At 44.1% G+C, this 12,261-nt stretch overlaps 1 protein-coding gene across 3 annotated transcripts in view; it reads right to left on the bottom strand.

The window, feature by feature from the left end:
* Nucleotides 1–488: 488 nt before the first annotated feature.
* The window catches only part of PYGM (glycogen phosphorylase, muscle associated), a 32,282-nt gene continuing 20,509 nt past the window's right edge, over nucleotides 489–12,261 (bottom strand). For all 3 annotated transcript variants that reach the window (XM_032234109.1, XM_032234110.1, XM_032234111.1), the window contains 8 exons: nucleotides 10,403–10,504; nucleotides 10,113–10,260; nucleotides 8,840–8,898; nucleotides 7,840–7,981; nucleotides 5,847–6,054; nucleotides 4,975–5,109; nucleotides 2,615–2,681; nucleotides 489–988 (listed from right to left, as the gene is read on the bottom strand). In XM_032234109.1, coding sequence (XP_032090000.1) covers nucleotides 836–988; nucleotides 2,615–2,681; nucleotides 4,975–5,109; nucleotides 5,847–6,054; nucleotides 7,840–7,981; nucleotides 8,840–8,898; nucleotides 10,113–10,260; nucleotides 10,403–10,504 — 1,014 coding nt within the window. In that variant the 3' untranslated portion in view covers nucleotides 489–835. The remainder of the gene's footprint in view (nucleotides 989–2,614; nucleotides 2,682–4,974; nucleotides 5,110–5,846; nucleotides 6,055–7,839; nucleotides 7,982–8,839; nucleotides 8,899–10,112; nucleotides 10,261–10,402; nucleotides 10,505–12,261) is intronic.

Below are 12,261 nucleotides of genomic sequence, written 5' to 3'. Positions count from 1 at the left end.
CCTTCCAAAATTAAGCAATGCATTTAACAAAAAACAAAATAATACCCCCCCCCCCCGGACGAATTAGTGATTAAAAAAAACTTTGGATTGTGCAGAGATGGACAAATTAACACTGAAATTAAAAGATAAAGAAGAGTCGGAATATTATGAAATTTGGAACAATTGGTACATACGGCTGCAAAACAAGAATAAAATTAATTAAGCCAAAAAACAATATATATAAATATATATATATAGAACTGTGCATAAAGGTGTGTAAATATAGAAGCGAAATATTATATACGTGTACAGGTATGATGACATAACAATGTTGATGTAATGACTAAGGTGTTGTAGAAGGGGAAAAAAATAATTTTAAAAAATCTGCTAAAAAAATAAAAAACTTGCAGGAAAAAAGAAAGAGGCTCCTAGCAGTCAGGAATGTTTTAAAAGCTTTATTTTTAATTGTTTTCTTTTGCTTCTATCTTCCGGTTTGCAACCCTTTTCCTCCTCATTTCACAATGGCCGGAAGGATTGTGTTTTGTTTTTTGTGCTGAGAGATGAACAACCAGCTTTCTTTCCCCTGTTGGGCCCGGATCTTTGGCAGACCCTTCCCTCTCAAAAGCTGCAAAAGAAGCTTTTTCTCACACTAGGAAGGGAAAGGAAGAACAGGAGAAATACGAAGAAAAGGATGATAGTGAATTTAAAAAAAAAATACATACCGAGGGGGGCTAGGAAGGTGTGGGGGTCCTTCCTAACACATCCCCTCCTCGTTGGGGGCTTGGCCGAGATGTTGCAACCGAGACCCCCCAGTTGCTGGGGGTAACAGGGCAGGAGGACAGAGGGTGGAGGGTGCTCATTCCCGAGGCTCATCGGGGGCAGGGATCTTTGCACGGGTGGGCTCGACCCCCCAGATCTCCCGGGCGTACTGGGCGATGGTGCGGTCACTTGAGAACTTTCCGGAAGTCCCAATGTTCCGGATCACTTTCTTCGTCCATTCCTTGGAGTTCTGCGAAAGGCCAGCAACAGAGGAATTGAGAGAAGGAAGGGAAACTGTTTTCCTCTTATTTTCTTAAAATACATTTATATTAGAAGTTTTACAAAGAGAATAAAAACTACCAGAAACGAAGAGAGAGGCGGAGAGAAAGAAAGAAAAGAAAAGAAAAATAGGCAAGGAAGGAAACTAATGAAAGAGAAGAAAGAGGGAGAGAGATAAAAGGAAGCAAGGAAGGAAGGAAGGAAGGAAGGAAGGAAGGAAGGAAGGAAGGAAGGAAGGAAGGAAGGAAAATAGGCAAGGAAGGAAAGCAGGAAGGAAGATGAGAGAAGGAAGCAGACAAAAAAAAAAGACGAGAAAAGAAGGAAGGAAAGGAATGGAAAGGAGAGGAAAACTTCCATTTTCCATTGTAGCAAATATAAGTACCGTGTTTTCCCGAAAATAAGACAGGGTCTTATTTTCTTTTGACCCCCCAAAATAAACGCTTGGCCTTATTTTCGGGGAGGTCATATTATTTTTGAGGTGCAGGAGGCAGCAAGCATGGTCACCTCATGGCTGCTGCTGTGTTGCAATATTTTCAGGGAGGCCTTATTTTCGGGGGAGAGCATGCGCTCAAAAGCCCAACTGGGCGTATTATCTGCGGAGGCCTTATTTTGGGGGAAACAGGGTACCATTGCGACTTATGGCTGATGGGCAGGCTCCATCACAATCATAAGTCACATCACAAACAATCAAAACTATTAAAACCATTTTAAAAAAATCATCATTGACAAGAACGTAATCCAGTTTAGTAAAAAATATCGCCCTTTCTCCAATGCACTTATTACAGAGTTGCACTTGCAGCCTCTTTAGAAATGGGTCTCACAGTTTTAAAGAAAATGTTAAGATGATGGATGAAAGACCGAAAAACAGATGCTGCTGGGAAGAAGATTTTATATCCTTACATTTTAGCATCCGTACCCCTAATTCCTCCAGTCCCTGCAACTGTTCTTAACAAAATGTTTTAGCCTCCAGCCCCCTAATCATTGTGGCTGCTCTTCTCTGCACTCTTTACAGAATCTCAACAACTTTTCCGCATCGTGGTGACCGGAACTGGATGCAAAATTTAATTTTAATTACCCGGATTAACCAAATGCAAAATTTAACAGAATTACACTTCGCTCTACTAGCCTTAGCTAAAGTAAAGGTTTGTGTGCTAGTCGTTCCCGACTCTAGAGGGCGCTGCTCATCTCCGTTTCAAAGCCGAAGAGCCAGCGCTGTCCGAAGACGTCTCCGTGGTCATGTGGCCGGCAGGACTCAAAGCCAAAGGAACGTTGTTCCCTTCCCACCAAAGATGGTTTCTATTTTTCTACTTGCATTTTTTACCTGCTTTCGAACTGCTAGGTTGGCAGAAGCTGGGACAAGTCACGGGAGCTCACTCTGTTAAGCATTGCTAGGGATTCGAACCGCCAAACTGCCGACCTTTCTGATCGACAAGCTCAACGTCTTAGCCACTGAGCCACCGTGTCCCAATTATCTAGCTTCCAGCCTTAGATAGATAGTAGCTAATACAACTTATGGTCTTTCCGATTCTACTGTCCCTTGATTCAAAGCAGCGCTAATCCTGCAAATATATGTCCCTCTCCTCTGGCGCAAACTCACCTTGTAAAGGGCGCTGACTTTATCTTGACATTTAATGTAATCTTCGTAGTCGGCAAAAACTTTAAACCTGCACCAAGAAAAAAGGGTGATTACTGGAAAGCCCAGTTTTCTCATTAAGATGCTGGTGGGGCAGCGAATGAGACTCTTGAGGTCATCCAATCCAGCCCCTTGATCCAGATTAAAAGCACCCCCGACTGATGACACTCAGTGTTTCCCACCCTTACCAACTTTAAGACAAGGAGATTTCAACTCCCAGAATTCGCCAGGCAGCAATAATTCTGGGAGTTGAATCCACTTGGATTCAAGGGTGAGAATTTGAAACACTGAGCTTGCTCATTAAAGGTAAAAGTAAAGGTTCCTCTCGCACATCTGTGCTAGTTGTTCCCGACTCTAGGGGGCAGTATATAAGACACCTGGCTCACATCCTAGTTGATTGATGCTTGTATAAGGGGGTGAGAGACAAGTAAAGGGTAAAGGTTCCCCTTGCACACATATACTAGTCGTTCCCGACTCTAGGGGGCGATGCTCATCTCCATTCCTAAGCCAAAGAGCCAGCTCTGTCCGAAGACGTCTCCGTGGTCATGTGGTCATGTGGCCAGCATGACTCAACGCCAAAGGCGCACGGGATGCTGTTCCCTTCCCACCAAAGATGGTTCCTATTTTTCTACTCGCATTTTTTACATGCTTTCAAACTGCTAGGTTGGCAGAAGTAACGGGAGCTCACTCCGTTACACGGCGCTAGGGATTCGAACCGCCAAACTGCCGACCTTTCTGATCGACAAGCTCAGCGTCTTAGCAACTGAGCCACCTACTCATTGTCCACTTTCAATTTCGTTGCTCTTGTTTTTAACTTTTGGTTACTTGAAAAATTTCACTTGAAAAATTTCAGCCCACTGTTGTATTGTCTCCTGCATGGATAAAGATGGAAGAAGGCCTTTGATTTCAGGCAAAATTTTTAAAAAGGGTGGGTGGGGAGGAAATTATCATAATTTTTAAAGTTAGGATTCTTAAAGCTTCGCTTTAAGCTGCCCCCTGCTGGACACCCATCCCAACGGCGGAAAAGAGAGGCTGAGCGAAATACTGTACCCCCCAAACAGATGCTGATGAGAGGGGTGGACTTCAACTCCCAGAATGCCTCAGCTAGAACATGTGGACTTCAACTTCCAGAAGGAAAGATGGCTGCGGGATTCTGGGAAGAGAAGTCCACGCACCCCAGAGCTGCCAAGTTGGGAAACGCTAAATATATGGCCATATTTATTCAATTGATTAAAGGCCTGATTATACCAGCGATTTATGAGCAAATGCCTATAGATGTAGACTATGGATGGATAAGCATAATAAAATATGGGAACCATTTAAATGAAACACAGTAGGTTTTTAAAAAAGCATATTTATGTAATGTATGTGTATGTATATTCTAATACACTTATATAACTATCATCCAAACATTATAAATCTTATTTTTAATAAATATTTACAAATTATAAATATAACAATATATATTTTGTAAATGTTTATTTACAAAATATAAAAACATTTATTACACAATGACTTAATTATACATATATATTCATAATATATGCCTTAGTTACTTCTAAGTAGAATGGCAACCTTTTTTGGGGGGTAACTTTTGTACTATATTTTACGTTGCATTTTTTGTTAATTTTTTTTAAGCACTTGTGGTTTTTAATAATGCATGGGTCATTGTGTTTTGTTCCTTTTAAGCTCCCCCACCCCCGACCTATTACTAACAGAATATCAGACAAAATAACAGAGTTGGAAGGGACCTTGGAGGTCTTCTAGTCCAACCCCTTGCTCAGGCAGGAGACAGATTAACAGAGATTAACAGAGTTGAAAGGGACCTTATAGGTCATCTAGTCCAACCCCTCCGGACCAAGCAGGAGACCCTGCACTATTTCTGACCGAGGGCAGCCCAGTCTCTTCTTGAAAGCCCCCAGGGATGAAGCTCCCACAACTTCCGAAGGCAACTTCTGTTCCATGGGTGGATTGTTCTCCCTGTCAGGAAATTCCTCCTTATTTCCAGGTTGAATCTCTCCTTGGTCAGTTTCCATCCATTCTTCCTTCTCTGGCCTTCAGGTGCTTTGGAGAATAGCTTGACCCCCTTCCTCCTCTCTGTGGCAGCCCCTCAAATATTGCAAGATGCTCTCCTGTCTCCCCTAGACCTTCTCTTCCTTAGACTAGCCAGGCCCAGTTCCTGCAACCGTTCTTTAGAATCTATACCAACTGGCTGCCCAATCCCTTCTTACTTCAAAAGCAATAACAAATATATGAAAACAAACTTTGAGAAAAACCGCTTCCAAGCCATAAGGGAAAAGGAAAATGCGCGGGTTGGCTCTCACCGGTCATGGTACATGAGCATGTTCACGATATCCTTAAAGAGATCCGGCTGCTTGGGTGAGAAGAAGCCGCTGCTCAGCTGGTCCATGGCTTGCTTCAGTTCGGGGATGCGGTCATAATAGTCCTTAGCGCAGTAGCTGTGGGGAAAAACAGGGTTTATTTTAGTCCAAAATGGTTGTCCTGCACTCTTGGGCAGCCTTAGGCAGGCTGCTCCTCCTTCGGCTCCCTACACAAATTAAACCGGAGGGAAAAAACCCTTTTTTAAAAAAATAGACATATTTTATCTGCTGTTTTGTGGGAGGAAACCCCAGTCTGATCCCTCAAAGCGTCTCAATGTTTGGGATGTTTGTGGCCCATCAGCGGAGCTGGCAGCCGATTCGGATGGTGAGGAGGTTGGGGAGGAAGATGGGCCAGTCCTGGAGTCTGGGGAAGGCTCTGATGAGGGCTCTATGTTGGAGGCAGAGACGGGGCCAGGCCGTCGGACAGTTATCTGACAGTGAATCTCAGAGACTCTGTGTCCAGCCTTTCCTTGCACAGCACCTCGTTTGGAAAATGTTGACATGGCAGCTTTCCAAGCTAGATAAGGTCTGTGGTCATAAATACGCCTTTGAAAGACTGTTTGCCAGGCCTTGGCTGAATGGGAATGAGATGAATTCACGTTCGTTTAATAAAAGGGGTTTTGTCGGGACCAAGAATCTGCCTTGTGCTTTTTGGGGAAGCCTGGGTCAAAACAACGAAATATCCAGGTGCCCATTTTAGCCTCACCAAGCAAGTTAAGACTCATGAAATTCTAAAGCTGCAAGAGACGTTAGAGGTCTTCTAGTCCAACCCCCTGCTCAGCCTTCCCTTGCCTTGAGCCCCCTCTGGCACGTACCCCTTCTTGTCCATCTCCTCCACGTCCTCCACCCGCATGCCAAAAATGAACAGGTTTTGCTCGCCGGCTTCCTCCGCCATCTCCACATTGGCGCCATCCATGGTGCCAATGGTCAGCGCCCCGTTCAGCATAAACTTCATGTTCCCAGTTCCAGAAGCTTCGGTGCCGGCTGTCGAGATCTGCTCAGAGAGATCAGCTGCGGGGATCACTGCACGAAAAGAAGAAGAAGAGCCGGTGTGAATCAGATCAAGGAGACTAGACTAGAGAGTGTGTGCCAAAGATGCTTCTTCCAAAGTCAACTGTTTCTCCTTGAAAACGTTTTGCTTCCCATCCAAGAAGCTTCCTCAGTTCTGACTGAACGGTGAAGTGTGGAAGGATTTATATTCCTTGCAGTCCTCTGGTTGTTGGTACTCTTCCTGAGAGCCGCTGTGGCCGCTTGGAGGTTAATCTGTGCCCTCAGGGTCACCTGAATTTTGCAAATGGGTGTGGAACCTTCTTCGAAAGCATTGTGTTGTAAACAACTGAACACACTAAAACTCCTTTCAGCAGTGCCAGAAAGGTTCCACACTCATTTGCACAATTCAGGGGACCCTGAGGGCACAGATTAGATATTACATTATAGCTTTATTGATTATAGCCTATAGGCCATATCAAAGCACAAGGTTCAAACACCCATCGCCAATAAAATCCTACATGAACAATTTACAATAAGAATAGGGTAAAATACAATAGTTATAGGATAAGATGCAATATAATTTAATACATTCGTATGTTAAATGGAATAAAAGGACATAAAATTATACCTCGGTGCCACCCTTACAATCTACCCCAATCAGTCCCACATATGCAGATCTCAACTGAACCATTTCGTTTAAGGACTGTGCTGTGTTAAATGTTACTTTCAAGATCTGGCCAAGTTGTTTTGACAGTAATCATCTAGTAATCATTTCTCCTGCCGTTCCTAATAATATTTTATTCAATTCCATTTGTTTCTCGTGTATTCCGTATTGCTCCTGGTCCTTTTTTAAATCTTGCTTTAATTTGTAAATAGGGCCACCATTCCATATTTATTCCTTGTGTTTGCAGCTCTTGTACTGATTTCAGTTCTCCTTTTTCATCTAAGAGTTCTGCACAGCTTACCACTTTACTGAGATCTGTAGTATTTGGATATATCATTGCCGCCACCATTGATAACCAGATTGGGATTTTCATGTAATGGGTCTTTTTCTATTTCCCACCCAGACCTTAAGCAGAGCATCCTTTGCTATGTGTCTCTGGAAGGATGAATGAGATTTATTATTTCCCTCCCAGAGGAAGCCACGCCAGCGTCGCTGGAGATCTTCTACCTCTGCCGCTCCACAAATGCAGATAAACCTCCAAGCGGCCTCAACGACCCTCCGAAAGAGGACTAACAACCGGAGGACTGGTTGAACATTGCACGGCAGTGGTGGGTTTCAAAAAGTTTTGGAACCTACTCTGTGGGTGTGGCCTCCTTTGTGGGAGTGGCTTGCCAGCCATGTGACCTGGTGGGAGTGGCCTGCCGCCCATGTGTTTTCTCTCTCTCTCTCTCTCTCTCTCTCTCTCTCTCTCTCTCTTTCCTTCCTTTTGTCTCTCTGTCCCTTTTTTCTTTTTTTCTTTCATCTCTCACTCTTTTTCTTTCTTTTTTCTTTTTTTATTTATTTGTTTCTTCCTTTCTTTTTCTTTCTCTCTCTCTCTCTCTGTGTCAGTCTGTCTATCTGTCTGTGTGTGTGTGTGTGTGTGTGTGTGTGTGTGTGAGTGGTGGGTTTCAAAAAATTTTGGAACCTCTTCTGTAGGTGTGGCCTGCTTTCCGGGTCCACTGGTGTAACCTCTTCTAACCGGTTCGGTAGATTTGACGAACCGGTTCTACCGAATAGGTGCAAACTGGTAGGGACCCACCTCTCCTGCACGGTGTAAAGAAGGATTCCTTGACAATCCACGCCAGCAGATCCTAGCCAGAGGCAAAGAGACCTACCCTTTTCAGCCAGGGAGACGCGGTAGTTTTCCAAGAAGATCATCTTCAGCCGGTCACCAACAATGGGGTCGTGGTTGACGATGTCTCCGATGGCGGTAACAAGCTTGATGATCATTTTGGCCATGTGGTAGCCAGGAGCCGCCTGTGGGGGATAAGGGGGTGGGGGGTTAACCTCCCTTTGGGGACCCTCATCCAGCTCAGAAGAGAAACACCTGTTCTGACTACTAAGAGTTTGCAAGGAAATGCCAGGACATCTCCAGGTAATCAGAGTATCCTGACCAGAACTTGGTTCCGGAGCAGAGAATATTGGGTTAAATCAATGTTTGCCTGTCTCAGCACGTGTAAGATGTGCGGACTTCAACTCCCAGAAATCTTAGCAATGGGCTATGCTGGCTGGGGAATTCTGGGAATTGAAGTCCACCCATATTCAAACATGCTGGCTGGGGCATTCTGGGAGTTGAAGTCCACCCATATTCAAGCATGCTGGCTGGGGCATTCTGGGAGTTGAAGTCCACCCATATTAAAGCATGCTGACTGGGGAATTCTTGGAGTTGAAGTCCACCCATATTAAAGCATGCTGACTGGGGAATTCTGGGAGTTGAAGTCCACCCATATTCATGCATGCTGGCTGGGGCATTCTGGGAGTTGAAGTCCACCCATATTAAAGCATGCTGACTGGGGAATTCTGGGAGTTGAAGTCCACCCATATTTAAACATGATGGCTGGGGAATTCTGGGAATTGATAACGACATCACTGGAAGTTTTTAAGAAGAGACCGGACAGCTACTTATCTGGAATAGGTATAGGGTCTCCTGCTGGAGCAAGGGGTTGGACTAGAAGACCTCCAAGGTCCCCCCAAGCCCTATGATTCTTTGATTTGAAAGCTAACAGATGTTAAAAGACCAAGCAGATATTCTCTCTGTATCCCCTCATCACACCTCTGCCTCGAGTATCCCAACTCCCATCTTCCCCAACCCTGCCCTCTGCTTTCCATCCTCACCTTGCCTCCAATCATGACCGTCCGTGGCACAAAGTGCTTGTTCGGTTCTCTCTTGATTCCTGTTGGGGGGAGTAGAGGGTGGGGGGAGAACAGCCACAGTCAGATGAGAAACAAAAACCAGCTTCTCTTCTGGTTTCCCGTCTCTCCCTGCGAATCCTTTCAAAGGCAGGATTCGCACGACCAACTTAGCCAGAAGTCCTGCATTCATTGAACTCATTCCTTTGCTGCTTCTGAGAAGTAGCGGTTTGGTGCAATGGGGAAGGGAGCTGTCTAGAAACTGGGTGAGGGTGAGTTTTAGTCCTCACCTTAGGCATGAAAGCCAGCTGAGTTAGACTCTCTCCATCACAGTTTTATGGTGGGAAAAGAGAAGTGAGGGGTGGGGGAGGCTTAAAGTGGACCAAGTAAAATCAAGGTGGGATATAAATCCGACAATAACGAAATAATCAATGAACCAGGCTTAGCTGAGCTGGCATAATGTGCTAGGCACAAAATAATTTGCAAAACTGAAGAGGAGCTGAGCTTATAATGTGCCCTTGGTTGTTTGGGGATGGATGGGTGGATGGATGCAGACAAAAGGAGAAAGAAAGAAAGAAAGAAAGAAAGAAAGAAAGAAAGAAAGAAAGAAAGAAAGAGGGAAGAAGGAAGGAGAGAGAAAGGAGGAAAGGAAGGAGATAAAAGAGGAAGAAAGGAAGGGAGGGAGGAGAGAGGCAGGAGGGCAGGAGGACGGAAGGAGAGAAAAAGAAGGAAGGAAGAGAAAGGAGAGAGAAGGAAAGAAGGAGAGAGGAAGGGAGGGAGGAGAGAAAAAGGCGGGAGGGCAGGAGGAAAGAAGGAAGGAGAGAAAGAAGGAAGGAAGGAGATAAAGAGGAAGTAAGAAAGGAGAGAGATAGAGATGGAAGGAAGAAAAAAGAGAGAAGGAAGGAAAGAGAGAAAGGGAGGAAGGAGAGAAAGGGAGGAAGGAGAAAAGCGGAGGAAAGGTAGGGAGGAAGGAGAGAAAAAGAGGTGGGAGGGCAGGAGGAAAGAAGGAAGGGAGAAAGAGGAATTAAGAAAAGAAGAAGAGAGAAGAAAGGAAAGAGAAAGAGGAAATAAAGGAAGGAAGGAGAGAAAGAGGAAGGAAGAAAGGAAGGAGAGAGGAAGGAAGGGAGGCAAGAAACAAAAGGAAGGAAGGATCTGAATTTCACCCAGAGAATACCAAATCCCACCAATGACAAAACATGGGAGAGACTCCTGAAGAAAAGGGGGGGGGGTATTCCCACAGCCAGAGGCCGGCACTCACTGTTGTAAAGTGTGATGACATGCAGGCAGTTGAGCAGCTGCCTCTTGTACTCGTGGATCCGCTTCACCTGCACGTCGAAGAGGGAGTTGGGGTTGATCTTCACCTTGTATTCCTTCTCCAGGTAGACAGAAAACTTCAACTTGTTCTCCTAAAACCAAGGCGGGGGACGGGGGGGGGGGGTGCAACGTAAACTTTGGGCTCAACTGTAGTTGTAAGCCGAGGACTACCGGAACGTATTTGGTCCCAGCCTGGCCAAAATCACACCTCTCCCTCACTCCCAACCTCCTCACCTGTTTGATTTTGGCCACATCCCGGATAAAACCTTCGTCATCCACAAAATTGAGAAGTTTCTTCAGCTGATCCAGATCAGAGATGTAGTCTTCTCCGATGCGCTAGAGAGGAAGTTACAGAAAGCAAAATTAGATTAGACTGGATGATTAGATTAGATGAGATTAGAATTCTTTGTTGGCCAAGTGTGATTGGACACATAAGGAATTTGTCTTTGGTGCAGATGCTCTCGGTGTACGTAAAAGAAAAGATATATTCGTTACAAATCATGAGGTACGACACTTAATAATAGCCATAGGGTATAAATAAATCAAATCATACTAGTTTTATTGTTTTTATATGAGGTTTTATATTCCATAAGCTGCCTTGAGTCACGATGTGCGAATAGGTGGCAATATAAACTCCATAAATTCATAAATGAATGCATAAATTCATAAATAAGTAAATAAATAAATATTTTAAAAAATGAAAAACCCCTCATTGCTCCTGCAGGCATATTTCAAGTTCTACATACGATTCCTTTCCCTGTATTGGATACCTCAGACAGTCAGAAATCAAACCCAACAACTAAAAATGCTTTTAAGTGGTTTTGTTCCCCCAACACGCAAGACTACAACTGTCCTTTTGGGTGGGGGGGGGGGTCACAGGAAACAGGAGTCCCACTGCATCTATTCAGTGAGAACATTTAACCAGTGGAACAGCTTGCCACCAGAAAGTGTGGGTGCTCCATCACTGGATGCTTTTAAGAAAAGATTGGCCATTTGTACAGAACGGTATAAAAGGGCTCCTGCTTGAGCAGGAGGTTGGACTAGAAGACCTCTAGGGTCCTTTCCAGCCCTGTTACTCTGTTAACTATATGATTAAAATATTTGGGAATTGCTAAGCAGCAACCATTAGATGCAAGTTTCAACACCCAACACTCAACAGAAGCTTCATGCCATCTGCAAAACCATGCTTTTATAACCAATCTTCATCAAACAAACCACAATGGGCTGGCTGAACTGTAAACCATGATTGACAATCTATAATCGGCTGGTACAGACAAGTGCCTAACTCCGAAGGCAAATCAACTTGGCTCAGCATCTTAAACAGAGTTTATGCAACCAATTTGTTTCGATTTGAACCGCATCATTTCATTAATCATTCGTTTTGATTTCAACCAAATGGAATTAACCTAATTTAATTTGTTGGTGTTAACTGCCTGCCGTTTGGAGAAAAGTAAAAAAAAAAAAAATAGGAAGGGAAATTCATGGCCAGAACAGATATTTTGGGGAAAGCGCATAGAAAATCTTTTGCAGATAAAAAGTTTAGCGACTAACTCCTTGCTTGATCTCATGACACTCTGTACTAATTTTGGCCTAATTGCTTTCTCTCAATCCTGCTGCCTGGAATTCAACATCTACAAGAAAAAATAGGCTATAAATAAACAAATCAATATTAGGGAAAACTGCCAATGGGAAAGGAAGTGACTGTTTTAATGGATTATTTCATTTTTTTTAAAAAAGGAAATTATTAAAAACCACAGGAGCAAATAGCTATTAAGGAAGGTCGTAAACCAATTTAGATTGATCGGTCCATTTTTATTCTCCACTACTTCCAGGCTAAAAACCATCATAAATTTGCCCCCAAATAATAGTATTTTGGAGATGAGCTAAGAATGGATTGCAGCAGTGATGGGGTTTTATTACTGTTGTGGCCAGCATGGCTGGCAGCAAATTCGGACAGTGAGGAGGTTGGGGAGGAACCTGGGCCAGTCCTAGAGTCTGGGGAAGGCTCTGAGGAGGGCTCTGGGTCGGAGGCAGAGAGGGGGGCACAGTTATATGTCAGTTATCAGCTGCCTTCAGAGTCAGAGATCAGTGAG

This window comes from Thamnophis elegans, chromosome 17 (genome assembly GCF_009769535.1).
Source record: "Thamnophis elegans isolate rThaEle1 chromosome 17, rThaEle1.pri, whole genome shotgun sequence".
Taxonomy (NCBI): Eukaryota; Metazoa; Chordata; class Lepidosauria; order Squamata; family Colubridae; genus Thamnophis; species Thamnophis elegans.
The sequence above is the reverse complement of the archived record's forward strand: the minus strand, read 5'-3'. Positions and strand labels throughout refer to the sequence as shown.